We start from the raw sequence: 26,187 nt of genomic DNA, 5'->3' as shown, positions 1-26,187 counted from the left end.
GACGAAGGAGGCTTTAAAATTAAGGCTTAAGTGTAGGCTAAATATATTTTAAGGCAAGAGATTCTACTTAAAAATTAAATAACTTTTGAGTGCATGAATACCAAGTCTGAGGAGAGTCAAAGTTATGGTTAAAAATAACTTTATTGCAATTTTGTATAGAATATGCCGCAAATTGATACATTCACTTGATATGTAATAATCCACAGTAAAAATGAACTATTTATTTCATTGGAAAAGGCAATCTGAGGCAAGTTATGGTGGACCAAAATAACTGCATCGATGGGAAACATGTTTAACCTTTGTTCATCACATATATATTACAAATGCCCTTTATATACCATAAGAATTACATTACATTTTGGTATATCAGTGTTGTTTCAAATAAAATACCACTGAAAAATATGAAATTTAAAAATGGGATTCAGGCTGGAGAACATGGCTCTTTTGAAATAAAATAAGTCTGCAGATAATGATTTCACATTTTAATTATTAATTAAAATAAGTAAACCAATTTATTTGAGTAAGCTTTATTTCACAAAACTGTACTAATAAATATTGTTCTAAGGACAACAATAGTCAATTAGATCAGGAATTATAGGATTAAGCACTAAAATAGGTAGCTATGATTAAAAATTAAGGATAAGTTCAAGTATCATTACTACAATTAAAACTAAGACAGAGATGTATACGTTTACCATTTATTTATTGAGATTACAATATTCTACAGAAAAATGCTGAAGCCCCTTAAAAACTACACTAAACTTAGCTGCAGTTTCCACAAAATGCATTCAAAAATGCATTTCCTTTTATCAATGTACCTCTTCCCACCCCTGATAATAGACAAAGTAAAGAAAATTTCAGTACAGTATCTTAGCCTGAAGTAAAAACATTTAAACACATCTTCACATTTTACTATCACTTCTGCCCATTTTGAGCTTCCAAGTTTATAAAATCAAATATACAATCTCAAATGAACATAATGAAGTCCACATTAAAAAAATAAATCCTACAAGTAGTTCCAGAGAAATCTAAAAATACTACTTATGGCACAGTGTTCTCCTAATTTTGAAAGAAGTTGGTGATATCCATTTATTGTCTTTGTTTTGTTCCATTTTTCATTTTTCCACATTGTTATTATCTATATGCAGTCTCAAAAGATGAGAAAGGATGAAGACATCTCTATATTAAAAATAGGAGACCTAGTTGTATGTGCCACAGAAATAAAAACTCAATCTATTGTTTTTGCTGGATTCTCAGCAGTAAGGAATTTGGAGAATGGATTTCCTTGGTTGGTTTCCATGGACTGATAGACGAAAAACAAGAAGACTGCAACAACTAAGAGCAGCAGAAATTTTATCCACAAAGGAATGGAGTGCTTTTTAATTGTTGTTTTTTCTTGCTGGACTTCTGCTGAGGCAATATATTTAGGAATATATTTTGATGAATATGTTTCTTCCAGCCGGTAATCACTGAACTCTATAGGTCGACCAGCAGCGCCTTTGATTGGTCGGCGGCAGCTAGCACTATAAATTAAGTAATATAAATTAAGTATATATGCTAGAATACCTCATATATTTCAAAAGTTCTAATGCAGATGAGGAGCATTTGAACTCAATATAGTAAAGTAGAAAGGCTGTGCAATGCTTTGGATATGTTTTGGAATGCATAGCAATGTGAGTGCAGTACCTGTCAGTGACATATTGAAGCAACTGCATCTTTTTCCAAGATAGCATGGAAAAGAAGCTTCCTGTAGCAGTCACATGATCCTGGAATCAGAGACAGATGCTTTAATGTGTAGCTGATAAGTGTTGCACCTCTTCCAACTTGAATCCCAAGCATTAAACAGGCTTACCAATGCTTGTGATCTCAAAAATATCTGGCTGGCAACTGTGTGGTAATTTGGTAAAGGGCATTGTGCTGTTAATCAAGTTGCACTTTTTTTAAGAAGTATTAGATCACTTATTCTTTGCAGAACTGAAATATGAATCTACTTTAAAAATGCTTTATTAAGTTAATAAAGATACTAACAAATCAGACTTAACTGTCTTTTTTATATTGGGGTAGACAATGCAAGGGCCACTTATAGCCATCTATCTGTGCCACTCCAATTTTATTGCTGATTATCAGCAGATTTTTGGGAGGAGGCAGGCAGCTGAAGCCTACTGAACGGACCTTATGATGGCAGCCTACTAAAGAAATCACAGCGGTACTGACCCACTAAAGAGGTCTGATGTCAGGGAATAGCAACTGGAAGTCAAGCTAAGATAGGTCAGAGTGGCTTCTTGGGAGGGGCACTGTGAAGGAGCAGGAAGCAGTGGGAGAAATTCCCAGGGCAGATCTCTCACTAAGCCCAGAGCCCTTGTTAGTCCAAGATAGTAGCTAGCTGGCTCAGAAAGCTCCAAAAAGGACACTCGTAGGCTCTGATCCACTGATAAATCTGATAGAGTTAAGTAGGCCATAATTCTATCTATTGCTATTGCTGGGAAGAAGAAAAGTTAAGCTGGATGCAGCTAGTCTTGGGGAAAGAAAAAAAAATGTTAATCATATATACCTGCCAATAAACTGATCTGATTTTCAGATTTGTCACCCAAAGAGCCTGTGCTTTTTATTATCCAAAACAAACTCTCTATATTGTATGAACTTGCTTCTGCTCACTTCTTTATATGGAAGTGAGAGCTGGATATGGCTGAAGAAATATTAAAGGTAAGAAATTTTAAAAATAAAAGGCAATGATAGAAGCAAAATAAAAAGGTATGGAGGGGTATAGTAAATGGTGTTGGTGAAAACTAATTTTAACCATGTGTTCTTTTCTGCTTTAAACTTTTTCTTATTTCCTTTTAATTTTGCTCTACTGCTTCTGACTCCTTTTCTGCATTCTGCATAACACGGTTAACCCCAAAAGGGAATAATTTCTTGGATATGTATGTACTGACATGCTACTACTTATGCAGTGTAACTTCAAAGTAACAGAGGTAGTTATTAGGAGCAGGCAACAAGGCTAGCTGGATGGGCAGGGATAAGAGGAGCACCAGCAGTACTGTTCAAAGGAAAGATCAGCTAAAAGGTTATGACTAGTGATGTGCAAAATGTTCTGTGTACAGGACAGCTAGTTTTTGGTGGTCCAGGCACAGACCACCAAAATATATGAGTTGTGGGCAAGGAAAGGGGAAAGCAGGAAATCCCAAGGGCATGGGCAGCAGCTAAAGGGATATAGGAAAAGGAGTTCTTGAGAAGATTGGAGGCTTGGCTGATTGGATCTGCTGTGCTTGACACCAAAGACTTTGTCAGCAGCTGACAGCATGAGAAAATGAAGGTGCTAGGAAGTTCAGTGAGCAGGGTGCATGCACAGGCCATGTGGAGAAATAAGGGAGAGACAAGAGAGATGCACCAGACTTATTGTACTGTACTGTAAAGCCCCTCTGATTTTGCTCTAGCCAAAACTTGGAACAACCAAAACCTACCAGTTTGACAAAATTTATGAAACTGTGTGTCTGTTATGTGTTCAAAAACATATTTTCTCCTCCATGCAAAGAATCTCAGAGGTAATCTAAGAAAAGCCTTTCTGGATCAGGCCAAAGAGCCAATGCATTATATATCATAGAGTTGCTAACCAGATGTTTTTGAGAAACAGGTAAGCATGGACAGGAAGGCAGTAATCCTGTTATGGAACATTACTTTCTTGTTTGCAATCAAAATATGCCAACAAGAAAAACCTTTTCTTTATTTAAGCTTAACAACAGTCCTCTTCTACTTTCTCCAAAAGCAGCTCATATTAAAGATATGCTGTCTCTCTGTAATAGTAAGTTTTGCACGTGTGCATCTGTCCTCTCCAGTATTATAATGGGCAGTTAGAGTCAGATTTCAGATTAGGGTTAGAGGAGCCCAATATACATATATCTGCTTTGTGAGATTGCTATATAGTGCCTTGGTCTTCTTTTGTATTGGATTATTTTTAACTTTTTTTGGCTATAAAGGTTCTTTTTATATTGTTTTTTTGTAAACTGGTTGTTAGTTGCCCAGAGTTACGTATTTAAGAAGGACATCCATATACATTTTCCAAATAAAATAAACTATTTGATAGTTAAAATGAACCTTGGTGTGTTTTTGAGAATACTACACATATCTGCTCCTTCAATTATCTTTTTAACCATATAAAGAAATTTAAAGAGAGTCTGAATACGCTACACTGAAAAATCAAGCCTTTTAAGCTGCCACTGAAAACCAGGAAACTTGCAAACTAGCACAATATTGTGTAACACTTATTTCCGGGAGTTGGTAAGACAGTGAAATGCAAACTATTGCCTTGTCAAGTCCAGTGTTTTAAGACTAGTACAAAAATGTCCAAAACCTGAAAAAGACCAAATTACTTCATGCATACCAAGAAACAAAACAAATTTAAAAAATAGCTACGGGTACCTAATTCCTGTAGGTGTTGATGCTTCATATGGAAACATTTCTTTAAGAATATCTCTTTCTAATCTTGTATCCTCTGTAGACATTTTCTCGATGACCTATAAATAATTTGAAAATGGAAAAATGATAATCTGACCAAATTTCATTGGAAGCTGTACTAAAGAAAATAAGGGAGGGAGGCAGAGTGCAGCCATGTTCCGGTGTCATTTCGAATAGTACACCCATGAAATTTAAGAAGACTCCTTCATGGGGTTTAGCTGTTGATCAAAATTTGGTTACTTTTATCTATCTGGCAATTTATTGTGAATCCAGATGTCTTCAGTATCCTTTGTTCCTTCAAGATGAAGCATAATGCTATGTTATGAAGATTAATGTGATAAAGACTTAAAAAGATACTGTCACCATTTCTAATTGAATTGATCACACAGATACTGAATGTGATCAGGATGATGAGCACTTTTGTTTTTATTTTCCCTCTGAAGGAAGTGTAAGTACTGAAATACCTATTGTTAAGCACAGCATGCAGTACACTTTTGCACTGGTATCTTCATTTATTTTTTTAAAATTTAATTTAATTTAACACATGGCAGAAGTAAATTTCCCTTAAAAAATAGAATTGAATTACTTTAGATTTTTCTAGATACCCTGACTAAATTAATTTAGATCCAAAATCCACATTTAATATGGTAACAGTCAGATTATTTCTTTAGATATCCCAAATCTATATATACCCAATACATGCAAAAAAGCACCCAGAAGGTACATTGTAATCTGAGACTAGAAAAATCATAACATATATCTGCTACCATAGTTTTAATTAAAGGTAAGTTCACCCTCCTCCCCTTTCTATCCACCAATCTGTATTTAATTCATTTACTTCAGCTGTCATCAATGGTTTCTTTGGTGTTCTTCTTGGCAACTCTGAGAAGTCACTGATTGACAGTATAGGATCAGCATGCTTGGTATTTCCAGGTACCCTATTGACAACCTGCTGAAATTCAAATTGTTCAGACTCAGAATTAATAGAGGAAATTACAATAAAAAATCTTAACCAAGCCAGACAGCTTACACATGAGATACTAACTATTCTAAATGGTAAATATAGTGATTTTAAAATAAAAATGTGAAGTTGCTTTTACTATTTCTAAGTATTACCCCATGACACACATATGCAAAGGCAATTTTTGACACATTGGGAAAGAACTTCAGAAGATCTGAGTACTGCTCCTCCTGCTTTTTACTTGCTCTTGGTGTGCATTAGACTGATGAACAACAGCCCAATGTTTTATTTAAAACCCCTTTTTTCAAGAAATAAAGATTTATTCAAAATTCTTCCATGAGAAGAAAATGACAGAATACCACCTAATGAAAATTCAATATATTTACTAGAGTCTCGTTGCTTGAAGCCACTACAGCTATGGGAGTACTCTCTGATATTACTGGATCATGTACAGGCAATGGAATTGTAGTTTCAACCTGTTTGTTTAAAAACAAAAACATAGCAAAATAAGTGTACAGCTGTTACTAGGGCTCTGAGAACGACAAAAATAAAAGTCTAAATTAAGAATTAGCCTTGCGTCACCCTTTTTCTTGGTGTTCTTCTTGATACTCTTGCAGATTCCCTAGACACTGCCTGCAGAAGTCCACTTTTTGAAGATCCACTTCTCCAGAATGTCTCAGTAATGCCATCCTTGGATATTTAAGCATCAAACATATTAGCAAACATATGAATGCTCTATCCCTATATCAGATTATCCCACTAATGCCATAGCATTTTGCATGAAAATTGTGTATGACAGGTATCACTTCTATGCTCCTATGCTGAGTAGAAAAGCATGACATTACAGAAAAACCATGAACACAGAAAAAAAATTAATGAGATGCCTATTAAAAATAAGTACTTACTTTGATGTGAAAGACATGTTAGAGTATTAAAATGTAGGGCATCTAAATATCTGACCTCTTTTGTTAAATATATTAGCTGATACCTTTTCTTGCACTAGTAATTATTTTTCAATCTCGGACAAAAGGCTTCTGATCTCATGACATAATAATATATATGCATTTACTAATATAAATTCTTTAAATGGCTCTCTGAAGCAAGCCATGCTAGGTTTTAAATCTGTTACTAAATTTAAAACGTTCAGCATCTTATCCGTATTCTGCTTAGATTTAGAGGTTTAAATTCTACTGCTGTTGAGGTATGAGTAACAGCAATTCCTCTTTTTCCCCTAAAGTTGAGTGGGACTGCAGCCTTCATTCTATGGAAATTAGTGTATTTTGGGTATAAAGATTATAAAAGAAGGGTATATCCTTGCAAACTTTAAATCTGGCTGATAGCCTAATAAGATTTGCTAGTCAAAAACAATTACAAGACTCTAGGGCAGAGCACAATGGACAAGCAAATTATAGTTAATTATTATACAGATGAGGCATTAAATCCTGAATAGATTAAATGTGGCCATCTACCAAAAGACTTCTGAAAATTACTATCTGAAGTCTACGTTGGTGTGGGGAAGTGAACAAGGAATATTATTTTGTTCTTGATTTAATAAAAAAATATTTGGGAGATGTTGGGAGGTTTTTTTTTTAATATGATTATGTTTTACACAAGCTAAATTTAAATTTTAAAAATTAGTGTCATGTATTTGATTTTGAACTTTATTTTTCAATTTTTCTAATGAACAACATTCAGAAAATAAACTTTATATTTTATTCATAGCAGTATTATAATTCATTTAAAAACTATATATGATTTGTTCTTGAAACTGAATTTTTATTACAGGTAGTCCTTGCTTACTGACTGCCTCCGAAGTTACAACAGTATAAACAAACCCTCCAGTTTTGTGACTAATCTTTGCATGTATGACTGTCACAGTGTCCCGTGGCCACGTGATCACCATCTGGGCACTTTGCAACTGGCGCACATTTAGGACCATCGCAGCATCCTGCAGTCATGTGATCAGCATTTGTGTGGTTCACAACTGGCTTCCAACAAAGAGTTAATGGAGAATGTGGAAGTAAAATCGCAACTCGTGGTCACATGATGTCTTGCTTAATGACCATGTTGACTCACTTAAGACTGAATGGGAAGCAATGTTGTAAGTCTGTTGCGGTCACATGATTTTCTGCAATGCTTAGCAACAGAGTTACTGGTCCCAATTGTGGTCACTAAGCGAGGACTATCTGTATTTTGATATTCACACTCAGAATAAAAATAATAGTTTTATCTGCACAGAGACTAAATCTTTAAATGTTTACAATTTGAATATGTGAACATCCATTAAATTATTTGGTAGATTTTATAAATTCCTACTCAGATTTGCTGTAGTGAATTCAATCAGATTTAGTCCAAGGTATGTTTAGGACTGTATTTGAGACATTAAATCAACAATCTATAAAATCAATAACAGCAATAATTCTGAAATAATTTGGCAGAAAACAAAAGTAATAACCTGATTAATAATATACATCCAACATATATTTCTCGAGTGTTATGACGTACCCTATTCTTCCATACAGCAGATTCTTGAAAACATGTCCAAAAGCATTCCAAAATGTTTGAAAAACATTTGTATCTTTCTTCCTTTTTATGTACTAAGCAGGCCATACAACTGGCATCTATTTGGCATAGACTGCCAACTTTGAAAATGTATTCCTAATCTATTATATTATTTGGCGAGCTGTATAGTCACACAGTTAACTTAGTACATAATGATAGTACTGAATATAGGATTGGTCCAAAAAAGAAAAAAGGAGAAAGAAGAAATCTCAAACTATTCCTCTCCTTCTCCTATTAAGATACTCAAGGGTGGGGGGGAGAGGAATGGAGCTTTTTGAGCTATTTTTCCCCTAGGGTGTTTTCCTGAGATAAACATATCTATGTGAATAATTCCAGAAGGCTTGATTTACTGCATCCCTTTATCTGGCATTCAAGTTGACAACAGCATTCCATTATGAACTTCTTTGGAATCCTGTTAAACTGCTGCTACGATACTGTTTTTTTCATTTAAAACAGCCTTTCTTGCTCTTAACAGTGAGTCTGCATTAGCTAGATTTTATTAAATGACAACGGCAGTGAATAAAATTGAGCTAGTTTAGAACAAGAATACTGCCCTTATTTTGAACAAGCTTTGTTTGGCACCTGTAGTTTTATTATATTGCAATTAGGAAGAAAAGTTATTTTAAAACACCAAATCAAACTATACGATAGAAAACCAGCATGAAAGAAATAGGTAGGGTTCAGAAATTTATTACAGATTCTCCCCATCCTCTCCTTATTGCCCCAAAATGTTAGCTAGTAATTATCACACTCTGCCATAATCCCAGTTCTATATTCCAAGCATTTTTTGCTGAAGGATCAGATATAATCTGCTTTTTCTTGTGGTAAATAATATTAATTGCACCTGAAATATAAGGTTGTTTTAAAATATGTCAAATTAAAATATGCACTTTAGAAGAGTCTTTTAAAGAAAATTGTTATGATACCTGGTTATTTTCAGCAATTCTTCTTTGTTTAAGTGTTAATGAAGTTTTTGTTTTACCCTTCAGTGGTTCTCGCTTCTCAAGTCTGAACTCTGTTTTAGGATCTGTAAATAAACATATTATTCTTTTGCAGCTAAAAATGCCACTACTATTACAATGTCAAAGCTACTAGACTATTTTAAGAGTGCTTAATTATTTTTCCAATCCTAACTTAGAAAATACACTGAAAATTGGTAATAATAAAGATTAATTCACAGCAAGATCCACTCTGAATGGAATATATCTGAATGGAAAATTCGAGAAAGTGGCATCATAAATTCTTTGTACATATACACAATTTTGTTTAAATCAACTCCTGGGAATATTAAGTATTTTCAGTTTATTTAAAAGCTTTTTACTAACTAAGATTTAAAGTTCCATGTTTTATTTTTTTATTTTTTGAAGAAAACACAAGATTATACTAATGCAGTAATATAATTTGCATTTAAAAACTAATTAGAGGATACAGTGCTGCTCCTACTGACTTGAAGGCACAAAACAGTTTTAAAACATTATAACGTCTATGATATAAGCATGACTAATTCTAATTTATTCAGTGGATAGAAATGGCTATTTGAATGCAATCCATGATAAATAAAGCAACCAGTAGTAGTATTTACATCTACTGCTCCCAATCTCATTGCACATATGATTAAGGCCAAGTAAGTTTCCACTCTCACTGCACATAAAAACAAGATAAATAATGCCATAAAAGCTCTATAATTTTTAAAGCCATTTATTCCTCTTGCATTATATTATACCTTCTTCATTGTCACTGAACTGATCAGAATCATCATTTCCATTCTGCTTATTGCTTTCTGCAGATGAAGAAAATGTTGGTGTAGCTATGAAAGAACTTAGCTCTTGGGATGGTTCTTTCAACTTCAGTAGCTTCTTCTCATAAAGCCTCCTTGTAGTAGCTGCAGCAGAGCAGGAAAAATTGGTTACATGACTCAGACGTTTAAGTTCCTCTATGTACATTTATAGGAAATATCACTAGATTACTTTCTTATCAAAATTTGAATATAGTAGCAACTACAGTTGTGTGAAAAAGAAAGTACATCCCCTTTGAGTTCTATGGATTTACATATCAGGACATAATAAAAATCATCTGGTCCTTAGCAGTTCTCAAAAGTAGGTAAATACAACCTCAGATGAACAACACATGACGTATTACACCATGTCATCATTGCTGGGATGAAGGGGGAAGTTATTTCTTTCTTTTCTCTTTTTCTCTTCACACTTTTTCTTTTCTTTTGTATTATTCTGTATGTATTTTTGAAGCCTGTATTGGCTTTTATTCTTTTCATTTACTATTCTTAATAAAATTATTTGGGAAAAAAAACCTATTAAAAAATCAAGTTTACTATAAAATGTAGCTTAGCCCTCAGATTTACCTACCTGCAATTGCCAGAAAGTAGCACTTTGTACTGAAAATGGCTACAATACAAGGCATTAAGATACTGGTAGTCCTCGCTTAATCACCATTCATTTAACGACGGTTCAAAATTACAATGGCCTTGGAAAAAGTGCAACCTGTACTCGCACTTATGACCGTTGCAAACTGTCGCACCACCTCCCATGGTCACATGATCATGATTTGCAGCCTTTTTTTTTTTTTTTACAATGGTCGTTAAGCAAATTCCAGCAAAAAAGTTCATTGGGGAAGCTGGATTCGCTTAACAACCATGTGATTCACTTAGCAACTGTCATAAAATGGTTGTAAAATTGGGTCTGGTCACATGATGACTTGCTTAACAACTGCCCCACTTAATGACCAATTTTCTGGTCGCTATTGGAGTCATTAAGCAAGGACTACCTGTAATCATAAGGAGAAGAATCATGGGCAAATCACTGTACATGGTAAAGGTGGGAAGGCTCTTGACTCTGTGGTCTCAGCAGAGGCTATCACTGTTCCCTGGAATTAGGGCATAAAGGAATTGTGCCTTAGGTGGAACTGCCATTGCTGCAACCACAATAATAAAGGGGATTATGGCTTTGAAAACATCTTAAGGAGACCAAAAGCTGAAAATGTTCCATATTGTTTTAAGAAAGGGGATTTTAATCATGGAGGAATTTTGGCTTCTTGGGGATTCTCAAGAGCTGAAGAGAGCAGGAAACAACCTGGGTGCCAAGAGTAAAATATTAGCAGACAGGGAAAGATATGGTGTAAAGCTGCAACTTGTCTGCTGTAGTGAGAAAGGCTGGCTTCCTTTTGTTGGATGGCAATCTATCCAAGGAAGTCAAAATGACAATGATGATAGTCCTTCCAAACTACAGTCCCTCCTGCTTTTAACACCACTAGGTGTGCAAGCAAATATCTATTACACATGTTTTACTCCGAGATAAAAGTCCTGGCCTGAAGTATCAGAGACCTGCATGAAAGAGACAGAAAAACTCCTTAGAATTGACTTCATTTTGAGATGGACAAAACCTTGTAGTTTTCTTGGAAAAATATGGAAGATGTTTAAGCTGAGAGTCGGGCAGCATACACGTTTGATAAATTATTATTACTAGTCCTTTTGCCACCTTCTAGGATGTTTTTTAAACTTCCAATCTATCTCACATCTGTAGGTATTTCTGATGGTCCCCCATTTAACTACTGACCTGATCGAACTCTGCTTAGCTTTTTTCCAGATCACCTTAAATGTTGCCACTTGCTTTGGATGAGAGAAGAAATAGCCTCTTCCACCTCTGTCCTTCCAGCAGCACCATGGTGTGGTGCCACAGATTAAAGGATGGAGAGGAATGGCTGGGGTCTAAATGAATTCCATCTCACTGACCAGGCCCTTGATCTAACCGTCTACCAATTGTGAGTGCATGATACTTTGAGTGTCTAGGACAAAGTAAATATACTGTCTGGCTACTCTTCTAGTGATCTCTCTTCCTCAGCTAATTTAGAATGATCTTCAACATTAGTTTCAGGTACCCATCGTATGCTGATGCCCAAGCTTTACTGCTCATTACTATTTAATTTCAAAAAAGCAGACCTTTAACCATTGCCTAAGTTCAATAATGGGCTAGAAGTGGGCAAAGAACTAAAATTAAGCTCAGATAAGGTACAAGTACTGTTGATCAGTAGAAAACCACCTCTGTAATTGGAGTTCACCTTGTCCTGAACAGAAACGCATTGCCTCTGAAAGAGGAATTCCACTATCGGAGGATGCTCCTTGAACCCTGTTTCTGGATTCCCAAGTGAAAAAAGAGGCACAGTTATGTCTAACAGTTCAGTTACAGCTGTTCCTGAATCAGATGTATCTGCTAATAGTTAACCATGCCTTGATTATATCCTGATTTGACCACTGCAGTGCACATTACATGAGACCATCCTTACAAAGTATTTGTAAGCTGCAATTGGTACAAAATACAACAATAGGCTGCAAGGCTCCCCTTAGTTGCAGGGAACACATACATACACACACACACACCCTACATTGAAAATTGCTTACCAGGTTTAATTTAAAGCATTGTTATTAAAGCCATATAAAGCTTAGGGCCTGACAATCTGTAGTAATTAAAACCTATAGGAGAGGCCGTTGTTATTAAGAGCTATAGGAAAGATCATTCTGAAGATGTTCCTAGACAGGAGATTGTTTATCTGCCATACAGGGGAGTGATTTTTCCTGCACTGCTTCCATTGCTATGAATATACTCCTTTTGGAGTTGGGTTTAGTTTTGACTGTTGATCTGAGAAGTGCAGCCAAGATACATCTCTTTTGCTACCCCTTTAAAGGATAATTCATGTTAATTTATATTTAAATTTTAAATGTTATATTGTGTACATTAATGGATAGAGTAGAAAGTAGAATATAAGATAGAGAAATGAAAAAGTTAGAGAAGCTAAAGCCAGGCAAAGCCCACTTTAACACACTTATGTATGCTGTGTAGAACTCTAGCTAGTAAAGAAAAGTATATGAGTACATATAATGATTTACTAAAAGTAATATTTTAACTTGTTTAGCAAATTGTTACTTGCTACCTGAAATTAAATAGTATCACTTTATATTATTGGTGATGTATCTTAATACAATTGTATACAGTGTTGGTCAACAAGCAATCTCTCATTTAAACCCAGTTGAGTGATTCTGCAAAGCAGTTTATGCTTCTACTTTATACAGAAATAGCTCTTAGCATCATGTAAAATAATCTGAAAGGACAAATAATTTCCTAATGTAAACTTCTGACCCTTATTAGCAACTAAGATGATTAGCACAATAATAAAGATGCAAGCCAAGTTTAGTTTCAGTAGTGAATAATAACAACATGATGGATTTGGGCAATTACTATTACTGAGGAAGTGAATGTAACCACACGTCATAATGCACAATACAGAACACGATTACTTCACCCACTGAAGTTTCAAATATTTAAAGTACACAGGTTGTCATCACTTTTCCATCTGCATTCCTCTTTGTCTTCAATTTTTTATATCCACATTCATTCATACACACACATACAAATGTATTAGCATTTACAATATTGACTTACCAACAATAGGACCTGGATTCACACCATATCTCAGGAGTTGATCTTTAAGTTCTTCATTACTGAGTTCTGCTATATCTATATCATCCTGTTCTTCTAGCCTTGGCTTATCTGTTTTCTTTGTTGCTTTCTATAGAGAGAGATATTTAAAATTTTACTAGTATAGTAAAAACGTAAAGCTAAAAGATAAACATACATGTAAATAAAGATTTTTAGAGTCCATAGCCATGAAAAGCATTACATCCATATAATGTATTTCATGTGTTCTTATGCAGAGTTCCAAAACATTCCATGTACATATTTTTCCAGGGATGGAACATCTGATTTTGGATGAACTCTCCCTGAACTAAAACACATTCTGGATATTTTGGTCTACACGTGAAGTGAAATGGGGCTGTTTTATAGGGAGACAGAGTGAGGATGAGCTAGTGGGGTGAGTTAGTAGGATACTGCCAATGCTGATACATTGGCAGAGCAACTGAGGGAGGGATGGAAGACACTGAAAAGGAGAACCAGTGGGATATGCAACACTGGAATTGCTGAGGGGAAGAGGGGAAAGTGGTACATAATATGCACCAGCCTTGCTCTACTTGCTACATCTAGATTTTTTTTAACTGGAAACCTGGAATAACCAAAGCATTTCAAATTTGGTTTTGCTGTGCCATGGCTGATTCAATTATTTTGACAAAACTTCTGAAATGTGATGGTTTTTCCTATTTGTACAAAACACTTTTTTACACTCCTCTCAATAATAAAAATGCACTTTTCTCATCAAACATTTCCTTGAAACCCATTGCTTCAAAGTATTTTCTGAATAATTGCTAGCATTATCTTTTGTATACCACTAGTAACCAGTTAACAATTCCAAGCCCTTGACAATTTTTAAAGAATTACAGGTAGTCTTTGCTTAATGACTGTTCATTTAACGATGGTTCAAAGTTATGACAGCTTGGAAAGGGTACTTTATGGCCTGTAAAGCACTTCCAGCCATTGTAAAACATCGCACTGCCCTCTACCCCACGGTCACATGGCCAAATTTTGGGCACTTGGCAACTGACTCGAATTTACAACTGGTTGCCAAGTGCCCCACAATCATGTGATCACCATGTGCAATCTTCTCTGCTGGCTTCTCCAGAAAGTCAATGGGGAAGCAGCAGGGAAGGATGTAAGTGGAGTGGATGGAGGGGAGGGGAAACCCCTCAGCGGTCTACAGGAATGGAGCTCAAATCCTGAAGATTTGAGCTCCATTCCTCCAGCCCCATGAAGGATTTCCCCTCTGTGCACAAAGGGGAGGGGAAACTGTTCAGTGGGTTGCAGGAACATTCAAGAGCAAAAGGGCTGCCTGCCCGATTTCAGCTCCGCATACCAGGATTGCAGTCATTGAGCGAAGCAGTCACATGTGCATCTTGCTTAATGACCACTCAACGATCAAGATTCCAGTGCCAATTGTGGTCATTAAGTAAGGACTACCTGCAGTATTTCCTATTTATACAACAAATTTATAAAAGTAACTTAATCTGAAAACACGATACTTCTTATTTCACAGTATATGAAATCATGAATTCCTTGGGTACTTTTTTTTACTGTAAATTATTAACTGCACGTTAGAAAAATTATCTTCTCAACTTTTTATATGTATAGAAAGGCACAAATTATAAAACTGTATCCAAGGATCCACAAATTATATCAAAACTTTATAGCCAAAAAATATAGAAAGGCTGCACTAAAGTGTCTCTGAATGCATGCTTTCTCTTTCCAATCAGCAACTCTACAGAATTAAGAACAAAGCCTGATAGCCCAAATGAGACTGATCTCTATAAACCAGAATTCCTTTGGCCTTTTTTGAAAATAAAACATATGTCTCCTGTTTCCTAAACAATTTTATTCCCTTTTCTTGCTGCCTCTTTTGCCTGGAATGCTTTCCCAATAGGTTTCCATGTTTCCGCTTCTCTTAATTTCTGTAAATGTGTCATATTTACTATGTCTTATACTTTATTATAATTAATCTAAGATTAAAAGATTGCATGTTCTTCCCCTGCTTCTATTAGATAATAGGAATAGGAATTTCTAATTCCTCCTTGATCTGTTGTTTTCCTTTATCTATTACAAATTGTAAAGTTATTGGAATAAGAAACTTTTGCTGTACTCAGTAAAATGTACTCATACCAGCTGAGTTGAACAGCTTTATAAACATACATGGTGTAAAATAAAATATACCACCATGTACAGAAAAAAAAGTCTCCTATGAGATAAATTTGACTTCTGGTAACTTCATATACTGTCTATGTAGTTTACCTGGTAACAATATGGAACTTATTTACCACTGCCCTTCTTCCAGGTTTTTTTTTTAAACGCCAGTCTAGACAACAAACTTGAGAATTACTGGTGATTTTTCTGCTTAATTTTTTGAATCAAGTAAATGTAGGTGGATGCTGCCACCTAGCTACACATAGTATACATTGAAAATACTATTTCAATAAACAGGAACACGATAAACATTTAAAAATACAGAGTCCTCTTTCTCCAGCATATTCATTCAGATAAATAATTCTTCCTCCACCCGCAATAGCGTCCCTTTACAATCTTTGTTTAGTTGTTCTTCAACTTAAGTTGCCAAGTATAACACAAAGGCAGCTGGACCTTTTTTTTTGTGCTAGAAAAAGGGTCATGGGGGAAGGAGCTAGTTACCCACAAATGATGCTGTGGATGGAGAACTGCTGAGGGACATAAAGGGAAATTTTCTGCTTTCTTCCACCAAGTCATTACTTTAAAAAGGAAACTTTCTTGTTCTTAAAAAGTCGTATTTTCAGACAAAGTAGTCACAAAATTGTTGACTAAGAGGTTCTTAGACAAAATGTATTGTCAGGGTGACAAATGGAAGCTGGGATTCAAAGGGTTCTTTAGCAAAGATGATACTGGAGTGGTAGCAAAGAGATACAGATTCATATCCACACTTGGCCTTCAGGTTCATTAAACAAATACTGGATCAGTTACTATCTCTTAGGATTTTTCTAAGGATAAAGTTTTGAGCAAGAAGGCAGAGTATTATGTATATTGCATTAATCTTCTGGAGGAAAAAAGTTTATCTTACAGGTCCAATTCATGTTAATTATTACTTATAAACCTCTACATAGCATAAGGCAAGGTTATTTGAGGGACTGTCCCCCATGCTTTCTGCCCATCCAGTAAGAGTTGGCAGAGTTGGGTCCTCTTGAATAAAGAATGCCATCTATCGGAACCCAGGAAGCACGTCTTCTCAGTCACTTTCCCTGACCTCTGGAATTAGATATTTTCAGATATCTGTAGGGCTCCCAACCTGATGGTGTTCTGGAAAGCCTTGAAAACCTAGCTATTCTCCCAGGCCTTGGGGTAGAGCAGATGCCACCCACAACCTTTAGATGAGTTTCTGTATATGTAGTGTATTAGTTGAACAGATGCTACCTTTATATTGCATTTTTTAAAATCTTGTTTGTTTGATATTGTGAGCTACCAGAGTTGTTTTGGAATCATGTGGTAGCTAAATCTAATAAAATTAATATTTAAATCAGCTAATTTTTATTTTACCCTCTTTCTTCTATCATGAGCTAAAGCTCCCTCCTTCTATTAGAGCAACAATAGCTAAAGCCTTGTTTCCCTTCTAAGAAAGAGACATAAAATACAAGTTAAAACAATCTTCTTAGTATTTTAGAAAATTCTGTGTACCCATACTAATCTTAGATGATTTCCATTTGTCCATAGTAGAAATTGTTTGACTACACCTTCTGGATCTCATTTTGCAGGATTATCCTTCCCAGGTACTTTTCTCCTTCAGCATTTCAAATCACTGTATATGACTTACCTTCCATCTGAGTTCATCAAAATCAGCTCTTCTAAAAATCAAATTCCCATAATTATCATTAGGTTATACTGCATATACTCACAGATAAGCCTAGAATTTTAGGTGCCAAAATGCTCCCCCAAAATTGGGTTTGGCTTATCCACAACAATACACAGTAATACTTTTTAAAAGTACCATATTTCCATATATACCAGGGTTGTGGAGTCGGCACATAAAACCTTCAACTCCGACTCTTATTCATGGTATCTCCGACTCCATTATATATTGATATGGAAATAAATGATAAATATACTAATTATATATTTCCTACACTGACTGCAAGCACGCAACATCACTGCCAACATGAATCAGCAGGCAACTTTTTAGAACCCTAAACTGTTAAAGCTTCAGACTAAAGGCTATAGCTAAGACATTGTTTTTTTTTAAATTTTATTTATTAAAATATAGAATATGTTATATTTTGAAATTTGCAGAACTTGAAATTAAAATATATCCTGAAAAAATAGGTTAATCAAATTATCTATGAAATAGGAAATTTTAACGTATTATGTTATTTATATTATATACAATTTCAATTTATTAGGAGTCGGAGTTGGTACATTTTTACCAACTCTGACTCCAATAACCCAAGAATTGTTTCTGACTTCGACTCCATAGCCCTGGTATATACTCACATGTAAGTCCATCCACAGATAAACAGAACCTCAAATTTTTAACCAAAATACCATGAAAAATGCAAGATGGCTTATCCATGGGTGGCACATTTTTCATGGTATTTTGGTTAGAAATTCAAGAGTCAGTTTATCCACAGATGGGCTTATCCACAAGTATGCATGGTACTTTATTGGCTACATTTATGTGACATGAAAGTTTAGCATTTTCGTTTGTGAGCCTTGTTGGAAAGTTTTTACCTATTTCTATTCTTTCATCATCACATAGTAAAAGGGTGTCTCATTTCTGGGACTGCGAGCAGCTATGTTTGGGCTCTGCTGGGTTGTAAACTGGATTTTAATGTTGAGGCCCATGAACATTTAACTTTATGGAAGATCTCCATAAAATGGGAGAGGAGAATGATCTACTGGAGTTGTGGGCAGGATCTGGAATACACACTCTAAATCAATTACTTTGCTGTAATTACTTTGATTGTAATTTTAAAGGAGTTTTCTTGAATTCAAATATAATTTTGCTTCCCTATTTCACAAGTGGCAAAATACTCAAATCAAACATGTCTTGACAGTTCAATATGGACCAGATACCTTGTCTGCTTCCAAGAGACCTGAAGTGCTTTCATTTCTGATAGACCTGATGTCCAAAATTAAACCCACATCTTATTTGTATAAAATATTAAAAGTTATTTTCAAAGCTGATATTAATCTACAGCTTATGAACTAAATAATTGGAACATCCAATAATGGAACATCAATCATTGCATGTGGTATATCAGTTTCATTGGATTTAAGATTAAAACTGATTCAACAAAAGGAATTTGTTGGACCTCTGACTCTTGGCAGAACTAGATTCCCAGATGTGAAGGTAGTTGAAATCTACAGGTAGTCCTCACATTATGACCATTCGTTCAGCAACCATTCAGGTTACAATGGCACTGAATGAGGGAGACTTGCGATGAGTCCTCAGAGTTCCAGCCATCACAGCAAGCTGCAGTCCTGCGATTGCGATTTCTGACGTTCCCTGCCAGCTTCTCACAAGCAAAGTTCACAGGGAAGTTGGAAGTCGTGATCACGTGAGTTCCTCACTTAACTACCCATGTGATTCTTATTTAACGATAGCAACTAGGACTACTGGAATTGCTGTTGCTAAGAACGCAGTCACATGATGTCGCTCTTTACAACCGCATTGCTTAGCAACAGAGTTCCCAGTCCCAACTGCTGTCGGAACCCGAGGACTACTGTAATTTTTTCACTATCATGTGCCTCTTTGAATGTTAAGTCATCTGAGATAGAAATGCTTCATATCTTCTTATCCAGGCTGTCTATAATAAACTCAAACAACACTTGGATTCCAACCCAAATCCTTATAACAGTATTTCTATGCTCCAATTCATGCATTTCTGTGTATCTACCCTCTGCCCTTATGTTTCTCCCTTTGACCTCTGCACTGTAGGCCCCAATCCTTAGTAGTATATTTGGTTCTGAGTTTTTGCCACTTTTCCCCTTTTGCTCTGGTTCAACACCTTCCTGATGAGATTAAGGCACCCGCCAAATATGTCCTTCCCAGTCTTAATAAGAGTAACTTCTGTTGCAAGGAGTTTTTCATGTACGTGGCTTAGTCCATGTTCTTAGCAGCATCTATGTGGCTAGTTATTCACTTTCAGGATCCTGTCCTCTCTTTTTGTACTATGACTCTCACCTGGAAGGACTGACACTACTTGAGTTCCCAGTGCCTTCACCTCCTTGCCCAAGGCCTCATTATTTTGAAGATCTACTTAAAGCCTCTTCTGGCAGTGTCATATAAACAAACCTAAGAAGAGGGACTGAATCATATCCATTCCACACAATGAACTTCTTAATGTACATAAAGCCACACTGAACTAAGTTCCATCTCAATTATTTTCCTTATAAAAGACTTTGTGCAAATTCCAAGAAAATCTGGACTCTTGGTACAGCAGATCCTGGACAGCATAACTTCACACTGTACTCATGCAGCAGCTTAAGTCCTTGGGTGATGAGCAAGCATTTCTGCTCGCCAGCCTGTCTCATCCAAGGGTGAAAGGGATTATCATTAGCAATGAACATTCCTAGTAGAATGAGCTTCTGATTGTAGAAATGGACAGGTAGAGGAAAAGAAACTAAGCTGCAAGAGAAGGGGTCTGAATCTACCAGTGGACATTCATTCCATTCCCAGCAGCCTCAGCAACTAGGATCCTGATGAAGCAGAATATTCCTAGGCATACCAGTGTTCTCTTAGGACAGCATTCTTGGTGCACTGTTAAGGAGAACAGAGGCTCATTGTCATATTTTGATCAAATCGTACAGGTAGAACAACTCTAAACTGTTCCACACATGCACATTGTCATATTTTGATCAAATAGTACAGGTAGAACAGCTCTAAACTGTTCCAAACATATCTGAATGGAAAACTGAAGAGGGTGGTGCTAAGGGATTTCTCCTTGACCCTGTGGTATTTACAATGTGGGGTTCTACAAGGTTCCACTTTATCTCCCATGCTATTTAAAATCTTTATGAGCCTGCTAGCAAAATCATTTGAAGATTTAAAGCAAATGTTATCAATATGCTAACTACAGCCAGCTTTATCTTTCCTTTTCACTGGATATGCTGAAAAGGACTAGAAAAGGGCCAATGAACTAAGGTCAAAGAGAAATCCTCTGCTCAGGCTGGATAACAGAGAGATTTGATTAGTAAATAGTTAATCAGTCCACAGTAGGAGAATTCATCATGTTCTGGATGGAGTTGCACTCTCCAAAAGGATGTTTCACAGTTTGAGGATACTTCTGGATCCACCTTTGACACCAGAGGCATAAGTAATCTGTGTGTAAAGCATGCTTCACCAGCTTAGGCTAATATACCAGTATGACCCTTCTTGGACAGAGACAGCCTTGTTATGGTAATTTGTTTAGATTACTGCAGTGCAGTATAAATGGGGCTACCTTTTAAGACAGTTCAGAAACTTTTTTGCTTCTAATTTGAATCTGAGGTGCCAGTCATAACCTAATCCATCACAGCTTGGAACAGCATCTGAAGGAACTCCTTTCACTACATTTTCCTCCCGATAACCTAAGATGAATTTCAGAGGCATGACGACATGGTAGATGGCTACCCAGAATGTTTTTTTCTCCACTGGATACTCCCCAGTTTGGAATACCCTCCCAAGTGATATATACCTGGTGCCATCTTTATTATTTTTCTGGAGCTAGGCCTTTTTATTATCTCAATGCTGTCGTGCTGTTTTTCCCTCTATTGTTGCCTTTCTTGTTATAGCTTTGGAATTTTACTTTGTATAATTTTATAAAAAGAGTAATGTATATTTTAAGCAGAACTGTGGAGTTGGAAGCAATTCTTGGGTTACTGGAGTCAGAGTTAGTAAAAATGTTCTGACTCCAACTCCTAATAAATTTAAATTGTATATAATATAAATAATGTTAAAATTTCCTATTTTGTAGATAATTTAACTTTTTTTCAGGATATATTTTAATTTTAATGCCTTGTATGTTGCGTGCTTGCAGTCGATATAGGAAATATATAATTAGTATATTTATAATTTATTTCCTATATAATTAAAGGAGTCAGATGTACCATGAATAAAGGGGTCAGGGTTGAAGGTTTTATGTGCCAACTCCACAGCCCTGATTTTAAGTGTTCTAAATTATTGTTTTAATTGCCAATTTTACTATAAACTGCCTTTAAATATGCAGTAAATAAATATTTAAATAATAACAATAATGCAGAACACTTTGCTCTGAACTAACTAAATGAGCCAGAGAAAGGTGGTATTATGAACATACTCTGTCCCATTTATGACAGAAGCAGCAATAAACTCCTTACAAGCCAAGGAGAATCAAACGTTAGTCAGATAAAAGCAGGTCAAAGCCAGGTAGGCAAAAAAATCAGTTCATCATATCAAAGGAATCCACAATGAAGATCCAGAAGCAAGGCAAGGTGAAGGGAAGCAAATCTGGTAAAATGAGGGGAGTGTTTGGCAGAAATTAGGGGTGACTAAGCAAACAATTGCAGTTACTGGTGACATTGAGAGCCATAAGAGAGTTTTAATGTCACGTTCAAGGTATTTCCCTAGGAAGCTAGATATTGCTAACTATCTGAAACTATGGGTAACTTCTTCACCCTGCATGATCTGTCTCAATTGCTCACTACATCTTGCCTCTTGCACTTTCATTCTCTGATATACACTAGGAACTGAAGGAATAAGGCAAGAATAGCTTTACAAACAGCTCCTAAACCACTATTTAGATCATGAACCTAGAATTGCTTCAACCCTTCCTCATCTAACTATTCTTGCAATGGGCTTGCACTACCTCCTCTCAAGGCCCTCTCTTACAGTGGGGTAGTGGGTATGGAAGGCCTAAACAGCAAGCTCCTAGTGCATACCACTTCTAATCTATAAAATACTAGAGTTGTATCTCTGGGACACCATAAGTCATTTCAAATGTTTCCCCCTCTTCAATTAATCTCAATAGACTGGATAAAGGCTAGACTTTGAATATGTTGTGAACATAGGCCTGGGGATTACACTCACCCAAAAACACAGGTTCAGTTTGGGGACACTTCCTGACCTCCTGTCAACAGATTTGCAAATAGTAGCTACGATGAAGAGTATGCCAAGTGCAACTCTTCCTGAGCTAGTTGGAGTTATTCACACTTAGATCTCCACTGGCTACCAATTTTCTACAGGGCACAATTTAAGATAATACTCTTGACCTTTTAAATGGCTTAAAGTTTTATTATCTATGGAGCAACCTTTCCTACTGTGAACCATGCAAGATCAGCAAGAGAGGCCCTTCTGAACATACCCTTGCAGCAGGAGCTCTACCATCAAGTACATGGGAATGGGCCTTCTGTGTGACTCCCAGGCTATGGAACACACTCCCTGGATTCAGGTAGATAGTAAAAACACTTTTTAAAAAATGATTTTAAATTATTTTAATGATTAACTTTAAATGCGTTAATGTGTTAAATTTTATATAAGATTTTTTTATTCTTGTAAGTAAACCTTAACTATTGAACAAGCAATAAAGCAGGGAAGAAATTCAATAAGCAATGACGCTATTGGCCTAGTACAGATCTTTCACGTGGTGAATGCAAAGGGAACAGTATACCATATAACAGCCTTCCTCAACCCGATTTTATCAAGTGTGATACACTGAAACTGCTATCATTTCCAATCTGTATGGATAATCCAAATGATGGGAATTACAATGAAATGCAGGGGAGGATCATGTTGGTGAAGGCGAGGATATGGCACAATAAAAATGCTTGCTTGCGGTTCCTGTATAGTGAAACCGTGCCGTTAACAAGTTGCCCACAAATTTTAAACTTCTGTAAAGACCGCATTAGCATCTCTACAACAGGAGCACAAAGGCGGTAAGTGTCGGTTGGGGAGACTACATCAGCATGCATTTCACCATTACACGCTGTTAGGGCCCGAACTGCCTTTTTCAGTCTGCTTAGACGCATCGAGTGCCCATCCTCCTTTCACCAAGACGTCCCGCTAGCCTACCTAGTCCAAGGCGATTTACTAAGGCTTTACCACGCGCAAGCACCGTTTCTCTTCCCTCCTCTTCAGTCAGTGACAAAACATCGCGCCGCCCCCTCCGAGAGAAAGCGGGAAAACTCTACCGCCCCCTCAGTGCGGAAGGCCATGAAGGGGAGATGGAAACCGCGTTCGCAATTCGCGAAATAAAGAGAAGGATCGCCAAACCGCTTACCCGGCCCACAGTGACGGTAGCAGTGCTACCACCGCCCCCTCTGTTCCTGGCGGCAACCGGGGTCGGCTCCCGCTCCTCGTCACTGGAGAAGTCCGGCTGCGCGGGGACTCCAGGCACGTTGCGGGCAGTGAGGTGCTGAAGGTAGAGCTGCACATAAACATCCTTGCGCTGCTCACCTCCCGGCAGGCTCACATTGTTAGCGATCAGTTCGCTCTTCAGCTTCTCCTTGGTGAGCACCGACGGGTCTGCCAAAAACTCGGGCATCGCCAGAGTCCGACGCTTCCCAGGGGCAGCAAGAAAAAGAACAACCAACAAAGCGGGTTGGGTGGGGGGGGGGCTAAAAGGAAGAGGAGGAACAATCTGCCCAACGCTCACCGTACCCAACTCCTTCTCAGCGCGCACAAAACAACGGACGGCTTTGCCATCCGCCAATAAAATGTATTTCGATTGGTCGGCGGAAACCCAAATCGGTCCTGGGATTGGCTGCCTCAGCTAGAGAGCCTGTGCGCGGGTTCCCATCAGAGCCCGTACGTTGAGTAAGCCTCTCAGTCGCGTAGTTTAAAATCGACTCAGGCGGGAGTACTGGGTGGGTTTTTTTGTTTCTTCTCTTCGCTGGGATTCAAGTTCTGTAGTGAGGGATTACAGCTACATTATAGACAACCGAGCCTAATAATGAATGTCTCAGAATAATATATAGAAAGCCATTTTGAGGACGAGAAAATGATTTAAGTTCCGATTTCTCAATCACCGCGGAACAGAAAGAGGAGATGTTAGCGGATGGAGATTCTATGAGGGGAGAAGATTTTGTTGAGCACGGCCATTCCTTGAGGGGAAGTTGTCGTTTTTGGTTTAATGAATAACCTGTGCGAGTGGTTTATAGAAACGTGCCATGGCCGCCTTCTATGTCCTGTTTTCCTCTAATACTTTCATTTCGGAGCTCTGTTTCAGTTACCCTTTTTGACAAACTTCTGGTAGAACCTGTATGAAACCTCAAAATATTCTGCATACAGGCTTATCCAGGACTAATCCAACTTCCCGCAAGGTAGCTTTTTTTAAAGTGCATTAATTGAATTACTAGTTTTTAATATTAAGACTGGCTTTGTGATGTTTCATTATAGAGATATTTATTTCAATTTATATGGTTGCCCATTATGAGTCTGGATGGCTAACAGTTAAAAACACACCAATAATATAACAATAAATCCATAACTGGGAGCTGACATAAAACTACAAACATTAACATAACCAACTCACAGACTCTGCCATATGTTCCTGCTGTCCTGACTGGTGACTAGTCACATCTTCAAAGCCTTAAAAAAGGCAATTGTTGGGGCTAGTCTAATCTCCAGGGGGATGATGCTACAAAGAGTGTATGCTATTACAGAAAAGGCTCTCTTCCTGGCTTTGGTCAGATGGCATTGTTTAATAGACAGGACCCATAGTGTGGCTTTCCTGGATCTGTAGACACAATCAGGGAGAGGCAGTTCCTCAATACCTGACCCCATGCCATGAAGGGGTTTATAGGTAATTATTAGCCCCTTGAATTGAAATTGAATTCAATTCAATTGAATTGAAACTGGAGGCACACTAGCAACCAATGCAGCTCTCAGAACAGAGGAGTAATAGGTGCCATTTGAGGAGCACACATAACTTGCCTGCACTGCTGCATTTTGAACCAGCTGCAGCTTCTGGATGTTCTTCAAGGACAGCCCCATGTAAAGTACATTGGAGTGGTCCATTTTGGAGGTGACTAAGGCATGAGTGTTTTGTTTTAAAAAGGCTGGACTGTGATAAGTCTCCTTTGAGGTAAGCTCAAGCCCTGATGACATGTCCATGTTTTTTTCTTGACAATAATATGGAGGTGCCATTTCCTTCTCAGTCTAGTCTACAGACATAAGATTCTCTTGTGATCTTGCATCCTAGTACTAACCGGATCCAGCCATGGATCATGGCAGTTTGAAATCAGTCAAGGTCTGCTAAATGACTTCTCTTGCTGATTACTTTTGCCCTTAGAAGTTGGAGGAAGGAAAGAGGATCAGCCATCTTTGATTATAGGGAAAAAATTGTTAAAGAAGTGGAGGTAGCACATACTTTGGAAGAAAGTAACTCCATAGTTGAGAGCCAGTTTGATGTAATGTTAAGGCACCAGGCTAGAAACCAGAAAACTATAAGTTCTAGTCCTGCCTTAGGCACAAAGCCAGCTGGGTGACTTTGGGCCAGTCACTTTCTCTTATCTCTAGAAAAAAACAATGGCAAACCACTTCCAAAAAATTGTTGCTGGGAAAACTGCAGGGGCTAGTCCAGGCAGTTGCCAGTAGTCAAGACTGACTCCAAGAGAACACCCCCTCTCCCATTACATAAAACAATATAGTTAGATGCATATTTTGAACTTCAAAAAAAAATCCTTTAATGAAATTATATAAATGATAGGGAGGATTCCATGGCAGAAGAAGCTAATGGGAATAGGAACTTAAGAATGGGAGGGGGGGAATAATAACAGTACAATCGA

At 37.0% G+C, this 26,187-nt stretch overlaps 1 protein-coding gene across 6 annotated transcripts; it reads right to left on the bottom strand.

Annotated features, from left to right (window-relative positions):
• Positions 1-125: 125 nt before the first annotated feature.
• TMPO (thymopoietin) lies at positions 126-24,101 on the bottom strand. 6 transcript variants are annotated; one of them, XM_007420199.3, is made up of 9 exons: positions 23,679-24,101; positions 13,426-13,552; positions 9,699-9,857; positions 8,902-9,002; positions 5,996-6,103; positions 5,800-5,889; positions 5,291-5,401; positions 4,417-4,511; positions 126-1,523 (listed from the first exon to the last, which is right to left on the bottom strand). In XM_007420199.3, exons 1-9 carry the CDS (start codon positions 23,940-23,942, stop codon positions 1,229-1,231), a joined length of 1,350 nt encoding a protein of 449 aa, XP_007420261.1. In that variant the 5' UTR covers positions 23,943-24,101; the 3' UTR covers positions 126-1,228. The 6 variants fall into 6 exon arrangements, with proteins under 6 accessions (XP_007420261.1, XP_007420265.1, XP_007420264.1 ...); XM_007420198.3 differs by having other exon boundaries at positions 128-1,523; positions 5,291-5,404; positions 23,679-24,100; XM_007420203.3 differs by lacking the exon at positions 5,291-5,401 and having other exon boundaries at positions 127-1,523.
• Between the last annotated feature and the right edge of the window lie 2,086 nt (positions 24,102-26,187).

This window comes from Python bivittatus, unplaced genomic scaffold, assembly GCF_059951505.1.
Source record: "Python bivittatus isolate LINGU-HERP-01145 unplaced genomic scaffold, Pbiv_v1 ctg000330_np1212, whole genome shotgun sequence".
Taxonomy (NCBI): Eukaryota; Metazoa; Chordata; class Lepidosauria; order Squamata; family Pythonidae; genus Python; species Python bivittatus.
Note: the sequence above shows the minus strand (reverse complement) of the source record. Positions and strands in the feature narration are given on the sequence as shown.

Coding starts and splice junctions, on each gene's coding strand:
- TMPO (XM_007420198.3), bottom strand. CDS start 23,942: ATGCCCGAGTTTTTGGCAGACCCGTCGGTGCTCACCAAGGAGAAGCTG. Junction 9,858..13,425: donor GAATCCAGGTCCTATTGTTG/GTAAGTCAATAT, acceptor GCTCTGCTGCAG/CTACTACAAGGAGGCTTTAT. Junction 9,003..9,698: donor GTTCAGTGACAATGAAGAAG/GTATAATATAAT, acceptor GTTTATTTACAG/ATCCTAAAACAGAGTTCAGA.